We start from the raw sequence: 21659 nt of genomic DNA, 5'->3' as shown, positions 1-21659 counted from the left end.
GTGGAAAAAGCGGCTTGTTCTTGTGTGAGGCGTTTGGCTGAGACATTTAACAGTCCCTGCAAAGGTGATATCGCTCTCGAAATGCTCGGCCAATTAAAGACTTTGTGCTTTTCTTTTTTCTTCTTTACAGCTTCTGAAGTGTTTAATAATCCCAGGCTCAGGCTTTGAGCGTGCACTTTATGGTTGTGTGCATGTATGTGAAGAGCCGCTCAGACCTCTACAGCAGTTTGTGTTGAGTCTCTGCTGTCTCCAGGGGCAGTAAATGAGAGCTCTCTGTGTGAGTGCATGTCACTGAGAGCTGTGAGAGGGAGAAACAACAGAGAGAGGAGGTGAGGGGTGAAGGTGGAGAGGTGGGAAATAAGGTGAAAGGTGGTGGGAGGGGATGCACATCTCTGCCAGCAGTATAAAATACGCTATATGTGTCGTTGTGGATTCAACTCAAGTCAGAAGCGATTTGAAACTCCAACCTGTCACACTGCCTCCCTGTCACGTGACCAGCTGGATTACTGCCTCAATATTTTGGAGAATTAGGAAATTGCTGAGGTGTAACAGTGAGAAATTGAAGAATTAAAGATTGAGGGTTTTTTTCTAAAACTTTTTGTAAATGACTCAAACTTATTTTGCAAACTGAAAACACATAGGAGTGACATCAAGGCGTCCACGTCCACATACGACGTCAAAGGTACCCTGGGTGTGTTGGTTGTTCTGGGACGCCGTGTCAAGTTCTGCCTGTTACATGCATTGTCGTCTTTCAAAATACACTTCTGTTTTCACAGGAAATTTAACGTTTACATACAGTGTCTTTCAAAATAAAAGCACTATGTCATGACAACACTGCGAACTGACGTTTTTTTTTTCCTTCAACAACTAACGCACGTGGTTAGGTTTAGGAAAACAGGGAAAACAGGAACAGGGTTTGACTTTAGAATCTTACGGGACGCAAACACCGCTCTTCCGGGTGAAAGTCTGTGTTTGTTAGCTCCAGCCCACTCTACTCGGACTTTGGTCACCCGAACTTTCGTTCATGTCTCGCTGACGCCACTGAGTGCCTATAAACTATTGTTACGTTTCCATCCAAAAGTGATTCGAATCATTGGGAAATGCGCATTAAAAGAAATATGAATCCTGTGTGTTTCCATTAAATGTATGGACTTTGGTGAAAACTACGAACTCGCGCGAGTTTTCCGCAGAACCGGAAACAAAACAAGTCTCGCATTCTTCTTCTTCTATGTTTTCTGGCAGTTGGCAACCAGCTTGTAAATGCATTACCGCCTTCCCGACCCGGAGTGTGGATATCACCATGTAGAGAGGTGCGCTACGTCAGACTTAATTCGAACATAACTGTTTCCATCCCCCGTTTTGCGAATCAACATTTTTTCGAATCAACCAAAACCCGGCTAAAGCGAGCGTATTTTAGTGTGTGCGAATCAGGGGATTTTAATTCGAATTTTGGCGTTTCCATCATAATTTTCCGATGCGATACTTCTAGATGCGCATCTAAACAGGCTGATGGAAACATGGCTAGTAACAGCAACCAGCCATGTATCATTCTGACATCAAAAGATAGCTTTTTTGTCAGAGTCTGAAGAGGTGGTGCAGAAATCTAGTTTTCTGTCAGACCATTTGAATCACAGTAGGCAGGACTTTTTCCCCAGTGACACCAATTTAAAACTTCCTACCCCAGCTTTAAGAGAGATATCCAGCATGTGTCTCACAGTGAAAGACACGGTTGAATTTTTGCAGAGGAAACACGACTCTACAGACAGTGACTATCATCTGAATTGCATAGAATCATTTTGTGTTTCCAGCTTATGTTTATCAGTTTGACAGTGATGATGTGACGTCTGTGACATTTAAACCTATTGGATGAACGCCACGCCGACATTTCCAGTTTCTTATGAGTGGCATGTTGGATAGTATTGAAATTAGCGCTACCATGAAAGAATTATAATCAATATAAACATCTGTTTTATTCCCACTGAGAGCATGGAGTTATAGTCCCTCACTGTGACTAGTGTTAGAGCCTTTACTCAGTTTCTACAGTAACACAGGAAGTGACATGACCAGTTTACCCACCTTCGCAAATGAACCAGAACAACAGGGAAAGGCTGCTGGAACACTGACAGTGAACATTACTTACAGTAAAATGATTAACAGAGCTAAACCAATTAACATTTAACAAAAGGAAGCAAATAAGGTGTCAGGGTCTCTATGGCCAAAATAATAAACAAAAAGCTCACAATAACTGGAACATAACTTTTCATTAAACAATCCTAATGATGTTCATAAAGATTTTGACTGATGACCAGGTGCAGGTCAGCTGTGGGTGATTCAGGCGCTCAGAGGGCAGACCTGAAACACAGCATGAGAGACAGCGCTCTTCCAAAAACAGGCCAGAGAAAAAGAAAAGAAATATTTAAATATGTTTTTTTTTCTTTCAATTTTTATCTAAAAAGAAAAAATTCTTTTTTGTTCCCAGTTAACATAAAATCCAGTGATAGTGGAGATAAGTTTTGATATTTTCCATTTTTATTTGTGAAACTGACCATAAATAATCAATATGTTTACAATAAATTCCATATTATAATTATCAGTAATAAATGTGATTATTTCACTTAGTTCATTTGTGATTGTGTCAGCATGGTCGCTTTATTCTGAAAGTAAGCACCGGAGATTTCCGTATGTTGGTCTCACTATTAGAAGACTGTTAGTGCATTAAGAATAAATTATTAATGCTCATAGCAAGAGGGTTCCTGGTTCAAACCCCAGGGTGGGCGAGCCCTTCTGTGCAGAGTTTGCATGTTCTCCCTGTGTCAGCGTGGGTTTCCTCCAGGTGCTCCAGCTTCCTCCCACAGTCCAAAGACATGCAGGTTAATTGGTGACTCTAAATTGTCCGTAGGTGTGAATGTGAGTGTGAATGGTTGTCTGTCTCTATGTGTCAGCCCTGTGATAGTCTGGTGACCTGTCCAGGGTGAACCCTGCCTCTCACCCAGTGTCAGCTGGGATAGGCTCCAGCCCCTGTGACCCCTAACAGGATAAGCAGTTACAGAAATTAATGAATAATGATAATAAAATCAGTCAGTATATGTATCTATATGAGTTGCACTAAACTGTTCCAGTGATTTGTTATTACGTGCATTTGTCTTCGTACAGTAGCGTAGCAACAACTGAGGCAGCATCACTGCACACACACCGTAGGTACAGTTACACACACATATGAAACCATCACTCACAGGAGATTTAATTGCAGTTTCCTGGGACAAACTGTGCAGACACCACAGGCTCAGCTCTGAAACAACATCAAACAATAAACTCTATGTGAAAACACTTTTCTTAAAGCGATGGACGTCACTTTGATCAGAAGCAGCCTGGATCGCCCACATACGGTTGTTTCTTTTTTTAATGGGCAGCACTGTATCATCTGTGCTGGTGTAAACAGAGGAGGGGGCTGTGCTGCAGCCGTGAGAGTAAAAACTGTGCACTGTGAGTCACTGTGTATGAGTCACACACTCACATCATGGACATGATCAAACACAGTGTGCGTCCCCAGTGTCACCAAGGACAAACACTCATTTCTTATTTTATAAATACTCTGGAAGGTCACAATTAATGTGTGGCATAATTACTCAGAGGTCTTTAAGCTCTAACAGAAGTGTTTGCTCACTGTAAGCATGTTAGAACAACCTGCATGTGGATTAAACACCAGTTAATTTAGGAGTATACAACATAAAAGCACCATACCAAAAATATAAAGGTTTGAAAAGTAGATTTGGACACACACAGAAACCCTCTTGTCATACATCTGGACCCACCTCACAGTCCTCACTGTGTCAGTTTTCATAGTGCTCTAATGTTGCATATTCCCAATCAAACTTTTAACTAAAGAAGCACAAACCAGTTGACACAAAGTCTCCAGCTGTCAGGGTCCAGCGCTAACTGGAGGTCAGCAGAGATGTTCAGGCAGCCTCACCTGACACTGTGAAATGTGAAATCAAACAGCACACCCATGTGGCAGAACCACGGAGACACAGCCTGGAGATTTGAAGGTCTAGTGATGATGTATAATGATGGTCAACATTTGGGGGTTTTTTTCAGCTAAGCTTCACAATTTATTCTTGGAAACAGCAGCGTTGGACCGTATCTAATGATCCTCATCAGCAGATGGCGTTTGCTCAGTTGTCATGCAGCTGTTTAAACTTTACATCAATCTGAGCACTTTAAGAGCTTCTTGCCTGGGTTTGAAAAGTTGAGCTTCACTATTCAACTCAACTCCCAGTGTCCTCAAACGAGACGACAATAAAGTCCTAATGTCCTCAAACGAGACGATAATAAAGTCTCAATGTCCTCAAACGAGACGATAATAAAGTCCCAATGTCCTCAAACGAGGCGACAATGAAGTCTCAATGTCCTCAAACGAGACGATAATAAAGTCCCAATGTCCTCAAACTAGACGATAATAAAGTCCCACTGTCCTCAAACGAGACGACAATAAAGTCTCAATGTTCTCAAACGAGACGACAATAAAGTCTCAATGTCCTCAAACTAGACGATAATAAAGTCCTACTGTCCTCAAACTAGACGATAATAAAGTCCCAATGTCCTCAAACGAGACGACAATAAAGTCCCAATGTCCTCAAACGAGACGACAATGAAGTCCCAATGTCCTCAAACTAGACGATAATAAAGTCCCACTGTCCTCAAACTAGACGATAATAAAGTCCCACTGTCCTCAAACGAGACAACAATGAAGTCCCAATGTCCTCAAACGAGACAACAATAAAGTCCCAATGTCCTCAAACGAGACGATAATAAAGTCCCAATGTCCTCAAACGAGACGATAATGAAGTCCCAATGTCCTCAAACGAGACGATAATGAAGTCCCAATGTCCTCAAACGAGACAACAATAAAGTCCCAATGTCCTCAAACGAGACGACAATGAAGTCTCAATGTCCTCAAACGAGACGACAATGAAGTCTCAATGTCCTCAAACGAGACGATAATAAAGTCCCAATGTCCTCAAACGAGACGATAATAAAGTCCCAATGTCCTCAAACGAGACGATAATGAAGTCCCAATGTCCTCAAACGAGACGACAATGAAGTCCCAATATCCTCAAACTAGACGATAATAAAGTCCCAATGTCCTCAAACTAGACGATAATAAAGTCCCAATGTCCTCAAACGAGACAATAAAGTCCCAATGTCCTCAAATGAGACGATAATAAAGTCCCAATGTCCTCAAACTAGACGATAATAAAGTCCCACTGTCCACAAACGAGACGATAATAAAGTCCCAATGTCCTCAAACGAGACAACAATAAAGTCCCAATGTCCTCAAATGAGACGATAATAAAGTCCCAATGTCCTCAAACGAAACAGCAATAAAGTCCCAATGTCCACAAACTAGACGACAATGAAGTCTCAATGTCCTCAAACGAGACGACAATGAAGTCTCAATGTCCTCAAACGAGACGACAATAAAGTCCCAATGTCCTCAAACAAGTATCTCCTCATTAACAGTGTCTCAGCTTGTTACTGTTGCTAAAATTGGTCAAATGTATTGCCATGGCAAACTACAAACATTATCAATTATAAATAAACAACCATAAAATGTGATCAGGTTTTGTCCACTTTTGCGTCAGGGTCGGCTGCAGACTGACTCGGCAGAGATGGCTGCCATCTTGTTTTACAGGATAGGGGCATTGTGTCTTACATCCACTAGATGGCACAAAAACTTGTCCATGATCGAGGACAACAGGTCTAAGTTAAGTAGAATGAAGTCTAAGGTCAAGTAAACCCAAAATGTGATGTCCTCATGTGAGGACAGAGGGTCTCAGGAGGATGTAGTCAATGTGTACCTAGCACTCTGTTTCCTTGAATTAGGGGGTAACTTTAATTTGCATTCATGTAGCCTGAGTGAAATTATACAGTGATGTCATGTTATAACCAGACATTTTTACACACAGTTTTTATATTATAATAGTTTGACACTATATTTAATCTTTCATTTGAGTCCTAAATATAACTGAATGTATATAACAGTAATATAAAACAGTGGTTGATGTGTGTGGCCGGAGTGCAGGCTGCAGACTGCTGTCACTTTAAAGCATGACGCAGTTCAACTAGTGCCCCACTTTGTTGTGAGCAACAGCAGCAGCAGCAGTCTGCAGGAGACAGCGGGGAGGACGCTGCTACTCGGCCCGGGGACGTCGGTGCTTCGCGGGGCCCTCACCGCCTCATCATGGAGTTTTTGCTGGGGAATCCGTTCAGCACGCCGGTGGGACAGCGGATCGGTGAGCTGCTTTATCCGTCCTTACACTGTAATAACGTAACGCTTCAGTAAGGCTCAGTCACGGTTACCGGAGACACAACGCCGCCGACACTCACCTGTGTGTCCACCTGCTGACACAGAGGCTATTAAATATGATTTAAATATACATGTTACTATCTGTTAATGTCTGTGTGTTAAAATAACGAGTCTGAGGGACATTTATTAAAGCTGAGGAGGTTATAGTTTGATTGACGCGTCCTGTGAACAATGATTGGTCGGAGGCGGGACTTAGCTGCTGTGAGGCGCAATCTGATTGGCTGTTACTGTGTGTTGAACCTGCCAATCTGTGGCCTGGACCAGAAGTGGGCCATATCCTCCTGGCCCAAATTAGATGCACGTTCAACTGTGGCTTAATGACTGCACATGTGTTTTCACTGACTGACGGACAATAAGCAAATACACAGATTTATTTAGAGCACACACACTGTTATTCATTATTTGGAATTATAATCAGATTTAAAATCAGCTTTACTGGCCCAGTATGTGTGTGAGCACATGCAGTCTGACTCTAGGCTTTTATTGCTCTCTATGTAAATACACAAAATAAACATACAGCTAAAAACAAGGACAACAAAGCTGGACGGGGTAAACACAAACACCTGTAAACATTTGATTACTATGTACCAGGGCTGAGAGATATGTCCTGAAAAAACAAACAGAAAAGTCTGGTAAGTTGATACATTTACATCATTTTGCTGTAATGCAGCCTTTTAAACAAGGGTAAAAACAACCTTTATGCCATGTCACGATACAACAATATCCAAAATCTAAGATCATATATAGTCTCATATCTCGGTATCAGTGTATATCTTCACATTTTTAATTTAACCTTTATTTAACCAGAAAAAAACTGCTTGATATTAAATATTGACAGGCCAAGACAGGCAGTAACAGACAGACAGACAACATAGAACAAAAGTAAAAAATATACAGCTTTAAAATGAGTAATATAGAACACAAAATGAGATTACTACAAAGAAAAGCCAAAATGTATGTTAATATATGGTATAATTGAACCATAGAAACGCTAAAAAGGACAAGAAAGATTAAAGTGATTTAAAAAGTCCTGTACCTACACAGGTTCTTTAACTGTGATCAGATATTTATAAAATAAGCTACAGCAACTGCACAGTCTGTTTTTGATTGTATCAAAGCGATACATAACATTTTTTGCAACTTACTTTTTTTCTGTTAAAAAGGCATCACAATTACATTTTTTAACCATACCAGTGTATACTGTTGCTGCTGAAATTAAGAATCTGGAGTTGAAGTTTAGTTTTTGGGGTGAATAAAAACAGAAAAAGATTTTGTTGTACCGAAATGTAATAAAAGATTATTGTCCACTAGCAGTGTAACTAATTTCAGCATTTCTGAACTAAGCATATTTTCTGTTTTTTGAAAAACACATTACAAACTCACTAATAAATCAGACTCATCACCACGCAGAAAAAGCCAATTAACTTCTGAATTCACGTCACTTACATATGCTGGTATTAGGATTCGAAATGGTCCTAATATTGATTCCTGTGGAACATCACAGACTTAAAAAACACAATGAACTGTAGCAACTGTGAAGTATTTGTCTTGCTATATTAGAATGTGAGAAACATATACTAAGCATTTGAATGACAAAGTCATTCAGCTATATGATAATTTCCCCAGTAAAGTGTTTGTTACTAGGCCTACATTGTTTAATTTTCTCTGCAGTTTCATCTTATTCAACATTGTATTGACCTGTTCTCCACAGAGTCTGCGACCGGCTCCAGCCTGCCGTCAGAGGACTGGGCACTCAACATGGAGATCTGCGACATGATCAACAGCTCAGAGGAAGGGTGTGTATGTGTTTGTGTGTGTGTTATCTGACAGAATCAGGAACGAATCAGTCCTCTGGAGATTACATGCTGCTGACTGTTGAAAATTCTCTGATTACAGACCTAAAGATGCTGTCAGAGCCATAAAGAAAAGGATTGTGGGGAACAAGAATTTCAAGGAGGTTATGCTGACGCTCACTGTAAGTGTTGTTCCCTTGTCACCCTCATGCTCCGTCACCACCCTGTTGACTCAGTTTATGTTCTTGTCGCTTGGTTTGAGTTTTAAAGGGGACCTGTTACACTCATTTCAGGTTCATACTTGTATTCAAGGTTTCAACTGAAACATGTTTACATGCTTTAATAGTCAAAAGGAACTTTATTTTCCTCATACTGTCTGTGCTGGATAACTTAAATTTACCCTCTGTCTGAAATGCCCTGTTATTGCGCCTGTTCTTTAAGCCTTTAGCCTGCTTTGATTGGTCAGCATTTCTGAGTCTTCCATGTCAGCCGGTGAATGACGGTAACCGAGAATGGCGGTAGTTCGTACATGAAAATCCCCCAATAAAAGCTTTCAAGCACAACCGGACACATTCCAACAGGAATAAGATATGAAATATAGCACGTTCAACTAAGCTTACACCTTTCCCTGACAATAGCATGTAGCTACATGTACGTTAGCAGTGTACTTTCAGCCAGGGAATGACTGTAACAGAAAATAGTGAAACTTTCTACAATGAAAAACTTCCAAAAAAAAGCCTCTAAACATAATCGTACATGTTCAAGCTGGAATATGATCCGAAATCAGGGAGAAATTTCCAACTTGGCAATCAAGATGACGTGTTTCCTTGATGTTAGCATGGAGCTACATGTACATTAGCAGTGTATTCATAGCCAAGGAATGACCAAGGTAATTCTTACCTTGAAAACAGCATCTGCAGCCAAGTTTACATCCCTCCCTGACCGTAGCATGAGGCTACATGTATGTTAGCAGTGTACGTGCAGCCAAGGAATGACTGTTACAAAAAACAGTGGCGCTTTCGCCCATGAAAAATCACCAGAAAAGCCTCTGAATGCAATCGTACTCCTTCCAGCATGAATATGATCCAAAATCGGGGAGAATTTTTCAACTTTGCAACTAAGATGAAGTGTTTCCTTGATGTTAGCATGCAGCTACGTGTATGCTAGCAGAGTATTTGCAGCCAGGCAATGACCTAATGGAGAATAACAACACTTCTTATCATTAAAAATAATTACAGATAAAAGCTTCCAAACACAACCGGACCTGTTCCAGCAGGAATAAGATCTGAAATCTAGGACATATAAACAGCATCTTCAACCAAGTTTACATGTGCACGTAACTTTCTCAGACGTTAGCATGTAGCTAAATCTATATTAGCAGTGTATTCACAGCCGGGGAATGACAGTAGTAATATGATCCGAAATCACAGAGAAATTAACAACATCAGCAACCAAGATTAACCTACATATTTCTCTGAAGTTAGCATGTAGCTACATACGTTAGCAGTGTATTTGCAGCAGGGAAATGACTGTAATGGAAAATATCACCAGTAAAAGCTAATAAACACAACAGGACTTGTTCCAGCAGGAATATGATCTGAAATCACTGAGAAATTTTCAATATCACCAACCAAGTTTACAGTTAGCATGTAGCTACATGTACAGTAAAATATCACCAATACAAGCTTGCAAAGGCTCCGTCCATCTCCGTCCATCTCTGTATACGTATCTAATGTTGAGCATAAATGAGCCCTTAGGTTTTTACTCAAAAAGATTACTTTCAAATAAGTTTACCTCATGATTCTAAATTTTGGCCACATTTAATATCAACATCCTTCATTGTAACATGAAAGAAACAATATACGAAAAAACACAATAGGTCCCCTTTAAATATAGGTTTTCACTGCTTTTGCTGAGTCACCACGTCTCCTTCTCGTGTTAGGTCCTGGAGACATGTGTGAAGAACTGTGGCTACAGGTTCCACATCCTGGTGACGACGAGGGATTTCGTAGAGGGTGTTCTTGTCCGTTCGATCATCCCGAGAAACAACCCTCCATTAATCCTGCATGACAGGGTGCTCAGCATCATACAGGTAAAACATGCCACAATACATGTTTGGCAGCCTGGCAGAAAAATAAGGTTGCAATCAACTTTGGTGTGGCCATGTTGCTTCACTAGTAATTTGTGGTTTTGTCTCGTCAAGGCGTGGGCTGATGCATTCCGCAGCTCACCCGACCTGACGGGTGTGGTGTCCGTGTACGAAGACCTGCGAAGGAAAGGACTTGAGTTCCCCATGACTGAGCTGGACGGTTACTCACCTGCCCAACCCCAGAAAAAGGTGCAAGCATGCCTGGTTCACTCACTGCTGTTTTCTGGGTGCTACCTATCGTCTTCGGTCATTTTACTTTCGGGTCATTTCTGTGCCTTTGCTTAGCAGACTTTGCCTGGGAACGGGCCTGCTGTCACTACTCTGCCTGCTGTGCGCCTCTCTTCCCAACCTCCACTCATCTCACCCCAGACTTCTGAGCTAAAATTGGCCTTAGAGGGAAGTAATGCCTTCACTCCCAGCCAGGTGATGGCCTTGCTGCACTAGAGATGGATATTTTAGTATTTCAATTCTGTTTTCCTATAAAATCATTGTTTCCTTGTTGGCTGTTGCACAACTCCTCCACTCTTTGCACTCCAACACTTATAAAAATCAATATTTGCCTTTGCAAGGAGTACTCGCTGTGTTTATTTGGGGAATATGATTGATTTTCCAGATAAAAAAGCTGAAGTCAGAGCTGGGAGTGGTCAGAAGTAACCTGACTATGATGTCAGACATGATGAGTCAGCTGGATCCTGTCACAGTAAAACAAGCAGACATGGAGCTGCTGGAGGTACAAGAAACTCACTTCCATCCAGTCATGTTGAGTAACGGTGCCTTACCCTTAACTGATCTCTGTACTTTATATATTTTGTGTTACATCTGCCCCCTCAAACCCCCGCCCACGCATTCTTTGTCTGATTGTGTCATTAGCAGTTATACACTGTATGTAAGGAAATGCAAGACAGGATAGTGAAGATCGTCCCCAGGCTCAGTGAGGAGAAGCTGATTGAAGAGTTGTTGGCAGCTAATGATGAGATGAACACTGCATTTATTCGCTACCACAGGTTGACTACATTTATTATTGTGTAGTACCTTATTAAAGAAAGAGGATCCTTATTTTGTTGATGATGATGATATAATTTTGTTCTGCTGTTTACAGGTTTGAAAGACGAATACCAAATGGTCAAAATGCAGCAGAGAAGGTAAAGAACATGGCAGCAATTTTTGAACTGGTTGTTAGAGACCCTTTAAAGGCTGACGTCACAATGATGTCAGTTTGTTAGCTGGAGGTAAAGCTGCCTCTCCCCCACAGGGCTGGAGGCTCCATAGGAGTCTTAAAATGTGATTGTCTTGTTGTGTTATTGGGAGCCAGAATAGAAGGAGTTATGGCTCAAAACCAGCAGCCACTGCCCATCAACAAAAACAAAGACAACTATGGTTAAATGTGATAAGACCAAAAGACTGGACGGAGGCCATCATCAAAAATGCTCACATGTGCAGCGCACACTTCATATCAGGTTAGGGAAAAAGTATTTCCTGTTGTAGGGATGAATAAGGTTATGTGTATTAAGGGTTATCATGTCCACCTCATCAGAAACTGGGGAGGGATTAAGAGGAATATTGGATTTCTCCATAACTCTGTAACTTTTTAGCACATTAGCTAACGTTAGCTTCGATAGCAAAACAAACTGGAGGAAATCGTGGTCCTCCTTTGTAAGATTGGCTTCCTGTGACATCATCCATCCACTGAGTGAGAGCATACGGGTCGGCCAGTCTGGTCCCGTTGGTCAGTGTTTACTTATTCAAGTAACACTGGCGGTCCCAGAGAGTGAGTGACCTCACATGGTGCGTTGGTAAATTCAGTCTGACGCTCTACACTAAAATGAGAGCCCTGTTGGTGGAAGAAACAGAGTGTTTTAATTCTCCATGAATTAATGAACGGTTAAGTTAATCAAACATTCACTCCACTCTGCGCTCTGCTGCTCCGTCTCCACAGACAGAGTGTCCGGAGTGCGCTCTGCTGCTCCGTCTCCACTCCGAGAGTGCAGCGCTCTAGATAACCGAACGGTACATTCAGACAGCGCTCTGAATTTACGAACAGTCCAGTTTGTGCCAGAGTGCCAGACACTCAGAATGAGTATTTCTGAATGCATCACTTGTATCATCTTCCTCCACTAATAGCTAATGTCTGTGGAGAATTGTTTTGCCTCCAGCTAAGCCCCTCCCACTACAAAAATGTCATACTGTTTACTAACAGTAAAAGGGCCTAGTCTTCCTTCACAGCTCAACACTCATAATATAATGAAATGGTCGAATCATTGACTTTTACTTTTCGTCCCCCTCAGAGTCACACATATGTCAACTTAACGGACCTCGCCTTGACACCTGAGTCCATGGCTTTAGCTACCAGTGACAGCTCACACAGCCTGTCAAAACCCAACAGTTTGTCCAGTCATATGGCAAGACTCAGTAAGTACTCCCATCTTCCTACATACTGCACATGCACATTATATGCCTCTATTTATCCCGTGCGCTATTAACTTCCTGCTGTTCTTTTTGCAGGTACGAGTGAATCAGATGACACATTATCGCCCAAAGTAACTGTCTCAACTCAACAAATACTAAGGTACAGAAATACTAGAAACCATAGTTTGTGACCTTGAAGGTGTACACAGTAAGCAGCATATGTTGCAAACACTGTATTTTTGGCATCAACTAAAATATCACCATTGAGAGTAAGTTACATCAGGGGTCTTCAACGTTTCCAGGCCAAGGAACCCTTAGCTGAAAGAGAGACAGAGCAGGGACCCCCTACTATATACTGTATGAAATTTAGTTGCATATTAGACTGGTCCTACAATAACATGAAGGGTGGCTGACAGGAAGTCCCATTGAGATTAAAAATGTGTTATACAAGAGAGACCTGGCCGAGGTAGCAGCCAATCAACACAAAATTCAACAAATAAAACATATAATACAAAAATCCACAATAAAACAGCAACTATTCAAACTTAGTGGCCTCTCGAGAAAAACAAGCACGTCTCTTTCACCCCATTCTTTATGGTGCCCTTAAATTCATCAGTGGATAGGTGTATCTAATTTTAGATCTTTTTGAAGATTGTCCTATGCCCATGTTGCATAGTACGATAATGCAGTTTTCCCCAGATCTGTTAAAACCCAAAAAGGTTATGGGTAAACAGTTGACATAGTTAGCTCAATAGTTGAAGTCGTTAGTTAAAAGTAATGGGTAAACAGTTGACATAGTTAGCTAAATGGTTGAAGTCGTTAGCTAAGAGTAATGGGTCAAGAGTTGAAATAGCTGACTGGTTGAAGTAGTTGTGTAAGCGACGTGGGTGTGCGTGCAGGAATGAATGAGTCCAACAATGTACTGGGTTCTGTTTATAACGTTTAGTGCGGTCTCTTAACACAGGTCACCATACAGCCATACGATCCTGCTCCGTTTCTGCCCCCTTCCTTCCTCTGCCTAAATCTGACCTCCACATCACCCGCTGTCTCAACAGCGCCGCCAAGCGGCTGACACTAACACATGCCATAAAAATACAGGCAATACTTCAATAATGCTCCAGTGAACAATAATACAATGAGAACAGTAACTTTTACCCATAAAATATAAATTCAGTCTTACAGTTGGCTAAAAGTAATGGGTAAACAGTTGAAATAATAAGCTAAATGGTTGAAGTCGTTAGCTAAAAGTAATGGGTAAACAGTTGACATAGTTAACGTTAGCTAAATGGTTGAAGTCGTTGGCTAAAAGTAATGGGTAAACAGTTGACATAGTTAACGTTAGCTAAATGGTTGAAGTCGTTAGCTAAAGGTAATGGGTAAACAGTTGAAATAGTTAGCTAAATGGTTGAAGTAGTTAGCTAAAAGTAATGGGTAAACAGTTGAAATAGCTAAATGGTTGAAGTCGTTAGCTAAAAGTAATGGGTGTACAGTTGAAATAGCTGACTGGTTGAAGTAGCTGGCTAAAAGTAATGGGTGAACAGTTGAAATAGTTAGCTAAATGGTTGAAGTCATTAGCTAAAAGTAATGGGTAAACAGTTGAAAATTGTTAGCTAAATGGTTGAAGTCGTTAGCTAAAGGTAATGGGTAAACAGTTGAAATAGTTAGCTGACTGGTTGAAGTAGCTGGCTAAAAGTAATGGGTAAACAGTTGACATAGTTAACGTTAGCTAAATGGTTGAAGTTGTTAGCTAAAAGTAATGGGTAAACAGTTGAAATAGCTAAATGGTTGAAGTCGTTAGCTAAAAGTAATGGGTGTACAGTTGAAATAGCTGACTGGTTGAAGTAGCTGGCTAAAAGTAATGGGTGAACAGTTGAAATAGTTAGCTAAATGGTTGAAGTCGTTAGCTAAAGGTAATGGGTAAACAGTTGAAATAGTTAGCTAAATGGTTGAAGTCGTTAGCTAAAAGTAATGGGTGTACAGTTGAAATAGCTGACTGGTTGAAGTAGCTGGCTAAAAGTAATGGGTGAACAGTTGAAATAGTTAGCTAAATGGTTGAAGTCATTAGCTAAAAGTAATGGGTGTACAGTTGAAATAGCTGACTGGTTGAAGTAGCTGGCTAAAAGTAATGGGTAAACAGTTGAAATAGTTAGCTAAATGGTTGAAGTTGTTAGCTAAAAGTAATAGGTAAACAGTTGAAATAGTTAGATAAGATAAGATCTTTATTGTCTTCCTTAGAAGAAATTTGTTTTGGACCTGCGAGAGATCGTCCACCATCACACAGCCACCACATATACAGATAACATATAATTAAGAAGACGAATATATACCCCCCGCCCCAACATCCCCAAGTATGTTATATATTTAGCTAACTATGGCTATATAGTTAGCTAAATGTATCATGAAAACAACATTGAAATAGTTTGCTAAAAGTAATGCATACATGATTGCAGTAGGTAAAAAGAAAAAGAAAAAGAAAATGGCCGGCAACAAAGCAATGCCTCTTGCATTTTTTAAAAGGACACGCCCTCCTGGAAATGTGTGCTCCCCCTTTTCTCATCTGGAAGGAAACAAACACACAGAGAGCTTGAAAATGGATGCCAAGAGATTTAACTCGGTTTTATCAAACGTGTGCTCAGCCCACAAGATTGTGGAAATGAAGGACTTACAGCGGCTTTGTTTAAAACTTTTAACGCAGTCAGATCCTGACGAAGATCTATGTTGATCAAAACGCTGATCCTTACAATAAACATTTGAGAAGCTATAACAGTGTGCGGACTTCACCTTTTATAATTCCAAGTTATTCCCTCTGATTCCTTTTCAAGACAGGTGCCAGTATTTCACTGTGTTAATTGATATTATTAGCTTACACGGCAGTTGACCAATGAAAAATGTTGTGTTTCAGTGAGCAGAGTGAAGTCACAGTGGACGGCCTGGCTCAGGCTCCGGACAGCAGACAACACAACGCTGCAACGGTAAGCAACGATGCCGCGTAACTCAGGTCTTCAGGCATTTCCTTATCTATGATGTGACCTTTGGGAGCACTGGAAAAATTCAGTTAAGCTTTTGCAATTAAAACCCAAAACTATGCATCACAATGTAAAGTCAAACTTCGGTTTTATGTGCAACAGAGTACGGAGCTCCCACTATAGATGTTCATGGTGTCGTACACACTGTCTGAGCTGTATTATTTATAGGAGAGAGGAGACTGTCAGTGAATTCAGTCGAGACATAACACAGAATTACCTGTCCTATAAAAGGCTCCTCGGTTGAGTAAAGTGTATGTTGCTTTGTCTCAGTAACTTCTTTCCTCCTTCATTAACTCTCTGTCTGTGCATGAAGGATGACAGCCCAGCCTCCACCCGCAGCTCCTCACCAAAGTTAGATTGGATGATTAAAAGGGGAATGGTGGGTCTGAGTCCAGAATGTGTCCTGGTTTCATATTGATTCACCTCTCCACACCTTCTGTCTCTTGGTTTTGTCATATATTTACTTTGCTGTGGTCTGGATTGCTTTTGCTTGGATCACTTTTTGGGTTTGGTGGTTCAGGTGTTGAGATAAAACACAAAGGGCTGCATGTTTTTATATGTGGTGAAGACAGTAAGATGTTTTGGGAGATTGTGCCTACGCCCACTACAGAGCATGACAATGTTTGGGTTGCACTGTCCTGATATGCTGCATTGTTGTCATACCTGTCATGCTGTGCTCACCGACATGTGGTTGGTCCTTTTTTGTTTTGTTTTGTTTGTTTTTATTTTGGTGGGTTTGGTAGTGTTGCTATATCTTCATTACGTTTAACTAGCAGTTCATATTTTTCTGCTCTGACCATCCTGTTGCTCTGCTTTCTGTCTTAGATTCCCATCAATCAGTCGACTGTAATGGATGATATTGAGAAATGGCTGGCGTTGGATGATGAGGTAAATGACTACATCTACTATACTCACTAAAGGACAATTCTGACTAGAACTCAGCACATACTCAAACCGACTGAATCAAATGTCTCTTGACTAGTGTTGGGTTCTGGTTTTGCTGGTCTGGTCTGGTGTACAAGTGCGATGCATCCACCTGAGCCGTCATTAGATATCGTGACACCTTCTGGCGAATTAAAAAGCAGCCTATGGCCTGGATCACACAGAAAGCGTTTCAGCAGCTGGAGGCGGCTTTTTGTATTTGTATTTAATGACAATGAAGCTTTTTGCTCGCTGTTTTTGCATTGCTACGCCCCTCACGTTTCTACACTCTATGTGTCTGGCGTTTTTGCTGGAGTGTTCTGAACTTCTCAAGTTGAAGAAGCTTCAACTCAGAGTGGAAAAGCGCCTCACGTCATCTTTTTTTCCCCATTGTCCAATCAGATTATTTGAGAGGTGGGCCTTCTGTGGTGGTCATGACAACAAGTTTACAGTTGGTAAACAATGGAGGAGAAACTGGTGGTAGTGGTTGCTGGATACCCAGAGCTATACGGCCTGATGATAGACAGCAGGTTGTCAAACTGCCCCTGAGTCATCCTAAAATATGCCTGTAAACGTCCATGATGGAGGAGAAGCTCCTGGACCAACTGGTGGTACTCCCCATGATCCAGCCTCTTTTTTAGGGTCTCATGTACCCACACAGATCTCTGTTTATCTGCTGACAGCCTCTCACCCTCAACCAGAGCTACAGACAGTAGCCTCTGCCTCAACATGGCAGCAACTACACACTCATTACTGTGAAATAAATGTTACACAGGAAGGTTAGTGTAAGGATGTGATAGGGTGGTTGCCTGGCAACAATAAAATGGCGCAGCAAGTATTTGTTTTATTAGTGGCATTCAGTTTTTTTAAAAGGCAGAGCAGTGCACCTGCAAAACGCTTTCTGTGTGATTGTTGCAAACACCAGCAAACATTGCTGACGGCATCACGGTGCTTCATCCAACTTGTGTTTTAGTAGTAATAAGCAATATGACAACATGTGTAACATGATGTTGTATTTGTCAAGAAAGTAGTGTCTGACAGGTCGTGCAAAATGTACTGCTGAGCAAAGGATGAAGAGTGGCACACTTTGTGTTGGTTTACTAGAAAGTTCATGGGGGGTTTTTTTGGGAGTGAAGAGATGAGACATGGCAGAGTTAGTCTCTTAAGAAAACCAAATTTTGAATTTGAAGCCAACAACAGAGGCTTCCTAACTGGCTGCAGCATGCCATTTTAAGCTGAACGCCCTGTGTCCATTTATTCCTGTCGCTCGCTTTGAAAGCACCACAGTGGACGAGGAACGGCTGATTCATGACGTTCAAATCAGGAATTATGTAAATGATACCTTCATATTTTACTACAAAATCTTAAATAAGGAGGCAGCTGGGTGGAGGGAGATTGCTGAGAGCTGAAAGTTTCTGGTAAATGATGATTGCTTATAACAAGCTAGGCTACTTCATATTGGCTATAGTGTTTGTCATGTAAAGTTAATATCACAACATAACAATGTGTGGTTTTCTTTGTTTGATAAGTATAAACATAGGAAGATAGCAACTCTTTATGTGGCTACATCTCCAGACTGATCTTAAGCACAGAGCTGATAGCTACATGATTTGTTTATATGATGTAACAGAAGTGTATAGTTAAGGGAATCAGATGCTAGTTGTCTGGTTGGACACAGTGTCATTACCACTCAGAAGCAGCTGCTGAGTCCAGTGTGACACCTGCTGGTTAACGTCAGTACACCTGTCTGGTCCTGTATTTTGCTTAATGTCAAACTGGTTTGAATATTTTTACATCGGCCCAACTCTACCCTGCATCTGATTATCTGTAGTTATTTCATAGGATCCATGTATTTTACTGTAACTGCACAAGTTGTGTGTGTGTGTATTTATATTTAAAGCAAAATGTGCGTTTTCTGTTTGTGACACAGTATGACGACTTCGAGGATTCAGACGGTGTGACCAGTGAAGGTGAGGGTCTACTTTATTTTGAAAAAGAGCTGCTTTTGTCATCAGTTATTTGATTTGGTATTCATGCACACCTGCAGCTTCTAGTTTGATATTACAGCAGTGTTACACAATGCTCACCAGCCTAGGCTCTAAGGTTATTATAGTTAACTAAAACTAAACTAAAACTAGGTGTGAAAAAACATTTAGGCTAACTGAAATAAAAATGAAGACGAGAGTTTAGAAAAAAACAAACCAAAACTATTTGAAATGATGTTGTGTTCTTACAAAATTAACTAGAGTAAGGTAAAATTGTATAGAAAAAGTCTTTAGTTTTAGTCTTTGTCAATTTGGTTAAATGAGTTATCACAAATACGAGGAGGATGATTATAGAGACTGAGATGTCTACGTGAGTGTGCTGTGTTTGTATTGTTGTATTGTAGTACCTGTGCTGAACTTTATATTTACCTTACTTTTATATTGCCCCTGACAAATACCCCATGGTGTGATAAAACAAACAAATAAAACTAAACTAAAACTGGGGCCAACTAAAACTGGGGCCAGCTTACGGCCACTTGTTGCGTGTCGTCCCTTGTCTCTCCTCCTTCCACGCTTGATCTGTCCTGTCCAATAAAAGCCCAAGAAATAATGTTAAAACAAAATTCTTAACCATAAAAACTTAACTGAAACGAACCGAACAAACCCACAAAACAAAAACACGAACAAAGTGAATTAAAAATGAAAATACTGGGATGTCAACATGACTGTGAGTCAGTTACCTTAAAAAAAAAAAGTGTTGTGTATTGTACAACCTTTATGAACATCTGAATTGAAAACAAAAATTAAAAGTGAAATAAAAATAAAACTATTAAAAAGTACAAAGCTATAATAACTCTGTTGGGCACTGAGTGTTTAAAGGGAAACAGATGTTCGTGCTGAACTGACTGGCTGTACGACAGTCTCTAAACTCAAGATTTTATATTCTATCCATCAGTGGAACATCTGTTGCTAAATATTTTTGCATGTGACCCATAGGTGGCACTAGTGCCTTGACTGGACATGTGGTGCCACATGCTTCAGACCTGTTGAACACATAAACTGTACACAGCTCTGTAGTTTATCAGTTAGTCAGGGTCAGTTTGACCCAAGTGATTTTCAGTACTACTAGGCTTCTACAAGAACTGATAATTAATCTAAATCAGTGACTGCATGTACATGTACAAAAAATTCCTTTATGTGCCCTTACTCTGAAAAAGGCAATATTCCTACCAAACTGGTCACATGGCTATTGAAAATAAATATTCCACTAATATTCCCTTTGACATGCAGCTGTGCATACTCTGATTAATGTGCTCTAACATGTTTATCACGTCAAAATGTGGAGAAGTGGAACGTCTGGAGCAGCTTGTGCCATTTTCCTTGTAATGCATAAAAACTTTCCACTGATGGTGTTGTGATATCTGCACATATCCAAAAACCTGTTATTAGTCTCATATATTTATGTTGACAGCAGCATCCTTTCATGAAATCCCATTTTTCTCTCCTACGTCTTTATCCCATCATTCCGTTCAGTAAATTTACTCTTGCTGGAGTGTCATCTCGTCTAACCCATCTCCTCTCCCTCTGCAGAGTTTGACAGGTTTCTGGCAGAACGAGCGAAAGCAGCTGAGCGTCTGCCGTCGCTGAGAGCTTCCTCACAGGACACCAACCACTCTGAGTCTTAAGCTTCACCTGAAACCTGCCAAACTAACAGCACTCATGAAGCTCCCATGCCGTTGGCTGAGGAACGCAGATTTCTTTTAGATGAACGGTTAAATGGCACATTTGACACGGGAACTACTCCCCGTGTCTGAGGAAGGACGTCCTAGCTGTGTATACTGCTCTTTACCTGGGGAGCACCTGTGTTTTTTAACTGATAAAATAATGTTATTCTATATGAAGGGCGGAGGTTTTTACTTGACGTTGTTCTGAGGGTTTGTCCATGTGTGGAATGCGAACATTTGCACATTTTATATGGCTACATTCCTGCTGTCGAGAGAAAGAGAGGATGCTGTTACAGACTTTTGCAACATAGATTGTGTATTATATTGCTGTGATGTATGTGTTGTCAGACATGATGATGGGTTACAGAAACACCCCTGTTGAAGTAGCAAACACTCGTATGTAAGAGAAGCTCGGCTGTCACAGAACAGTTTGATGCTTCACATCGTTACTGATGTAGAATCATGAAGAAAAGTGAGTGATGTTTTTTACATCCAACATTCCCCTGTGAAGATGTTTTACTTGAAGTTTAACAGGAAGTCATGACACACTGCTGTCAAATATTAAACTAAAACTATTAACTGGAAGTCTGGCTGTCCTCATTTTAACCCCATACAAATTACTGTACATCATCTAAGCATTTTTTTTTTGCTTGCTGCAACTAATCATAGAGGAAAATAAAATCAAACACTGACTGAAGAAATTACTGCGAGGCATTACATCATAAAATCAAATCATGATCTGACCCCACTGTCAGATGGACTGCACCATTTCACAATACCTGCAGAAGGGTGGGAGCAACAGATGGCATGTTGAAATGTGTTTTAATGATAAAAATATTAAATATTCATTTATCATGTAAATACACAAATTATATTGTCAGTGATATAAGTCAAAAGGTAAACTGTATGTCATCCAATTTAAAGGTCAGCCATCAACCTTTTCATGGGCCTCCCCTTGGCCTTGGGCCGTGGTCATCTGTACCCTTTGACCCTGTTTCCACCAAACACTTTCAGTATGGTACTAAAAGGTGGAGCCAACAGGCTAGTGTTAGTGTTAGGCTAGTGTTTCCACCACAGACAGTCCTCTTAAATGTGGGCGGGGTTGTTGTCACTCACTGCTCTGTCCAGCACTCACTGTATTTCCTCCTTTATCAGTCTGCACCTGGTTTATCGTCCACAGAACGAGGCTGCACGCCCACATTTTCAGAACAAAACAGAACAGGCTGCAGTGAGAGTCTCTCTCCATGGGATATTTAAAAATAGCAGCTTTGTGCATTTAGTCCTTCTC

General features: G+C 40.8%; 1 protein-coding gene across 6 annotated transcripts; it reads left to right on the top strand.

The window, feature by feature from the left end:
• The first annotated feature begins 6137 nt into the window (after window positions 1–6137).
• tom1 (target of myb1 membrane trafficking protein) lies at window positions 6138–20956 on the top strand. Of its 6 annotated transcripts, none has more exons than XM_078161351.1 (16): window positions 6138–6293; window positions 8079–8163; window positions 8264–8342; window positions 10103–10252; window positions 10364–10498; window positions 10598–10732; window positions 10923–11039; window positions 11183–11313; window positions 11409–11451; window positions 12595–12718; window positions 12812–12875; window positions 15618–15687; window positions 16055–16120; window positions 16567–16629; window positions 18593–18632; window positions 20238–20956. In XM_078161351.1, the coding sequence occupies exons 1-16, from the start codon at window positions 6242–6244 to the stop codon at window positions 20330–20332; spliced, it is 1449 nt and encodes a 482-aa protein (XP_078017477.1). In that variant the 5' UTR covers window positions 6138–6241; the 3' UTR covers window positions 20333–20956. The 6 variants fall into 6 exon arrangements, with proteins under 6 accessions (XP_078017477.1, XP_033501757.2, XP_033501758.2 ...); XM_033645866.2 differs by having other exon boundaries at window positions 11180–11313; XM_033645867.2 differs by having other exon boundaries at window positions 10595–10732.
• The last annotated feature ends 703 nt before the right edge of the window (window positions 20957–21659 follow it).

Source organism: Epinephelus lanceolatus, chromosome 18, assembly GCF_041903045.1.
Source record: "Epinephelus lanceolatus isolate andai-2023 chromosome 18, ASM4190304v1, whole genome shotgun sequence".
Lineage (NCBI taxonomy): Eukaryota > Metazoa > Chordata > Actinopteri > Perciformes > Serranidae > Epinephelus > Epinephelus lanceolatus.
This window is presented reverse-complemented; position numbering and strand designations above follow the sequence as displayed.

Excerpts from the sequence above, each read along its gene's own strand:
- tom1 (XM_033645865.2), top strand. The coding sequence starts at position 6,242 with ATGGAGTTTTTGCTGGGGAATCCGTTCAGCACGCCGGTGGGACAGCGG. Across the intron at positions 6,294-8,078 it reads GCCGGTGGGACAGCGGATCG|AGTCTGCGACCGGCTCCAGC; the intron begins GTGAGCTGCTTT and ends TGTTCTCCACAG. Across the intron at positions 15,688-16,054 it reads GACAACACAACGCTGCAACG|GATGACAGCCCAGCCTCCAC; the intron begins GTAAGCAACGAT and ends CTGTGCATGAAG.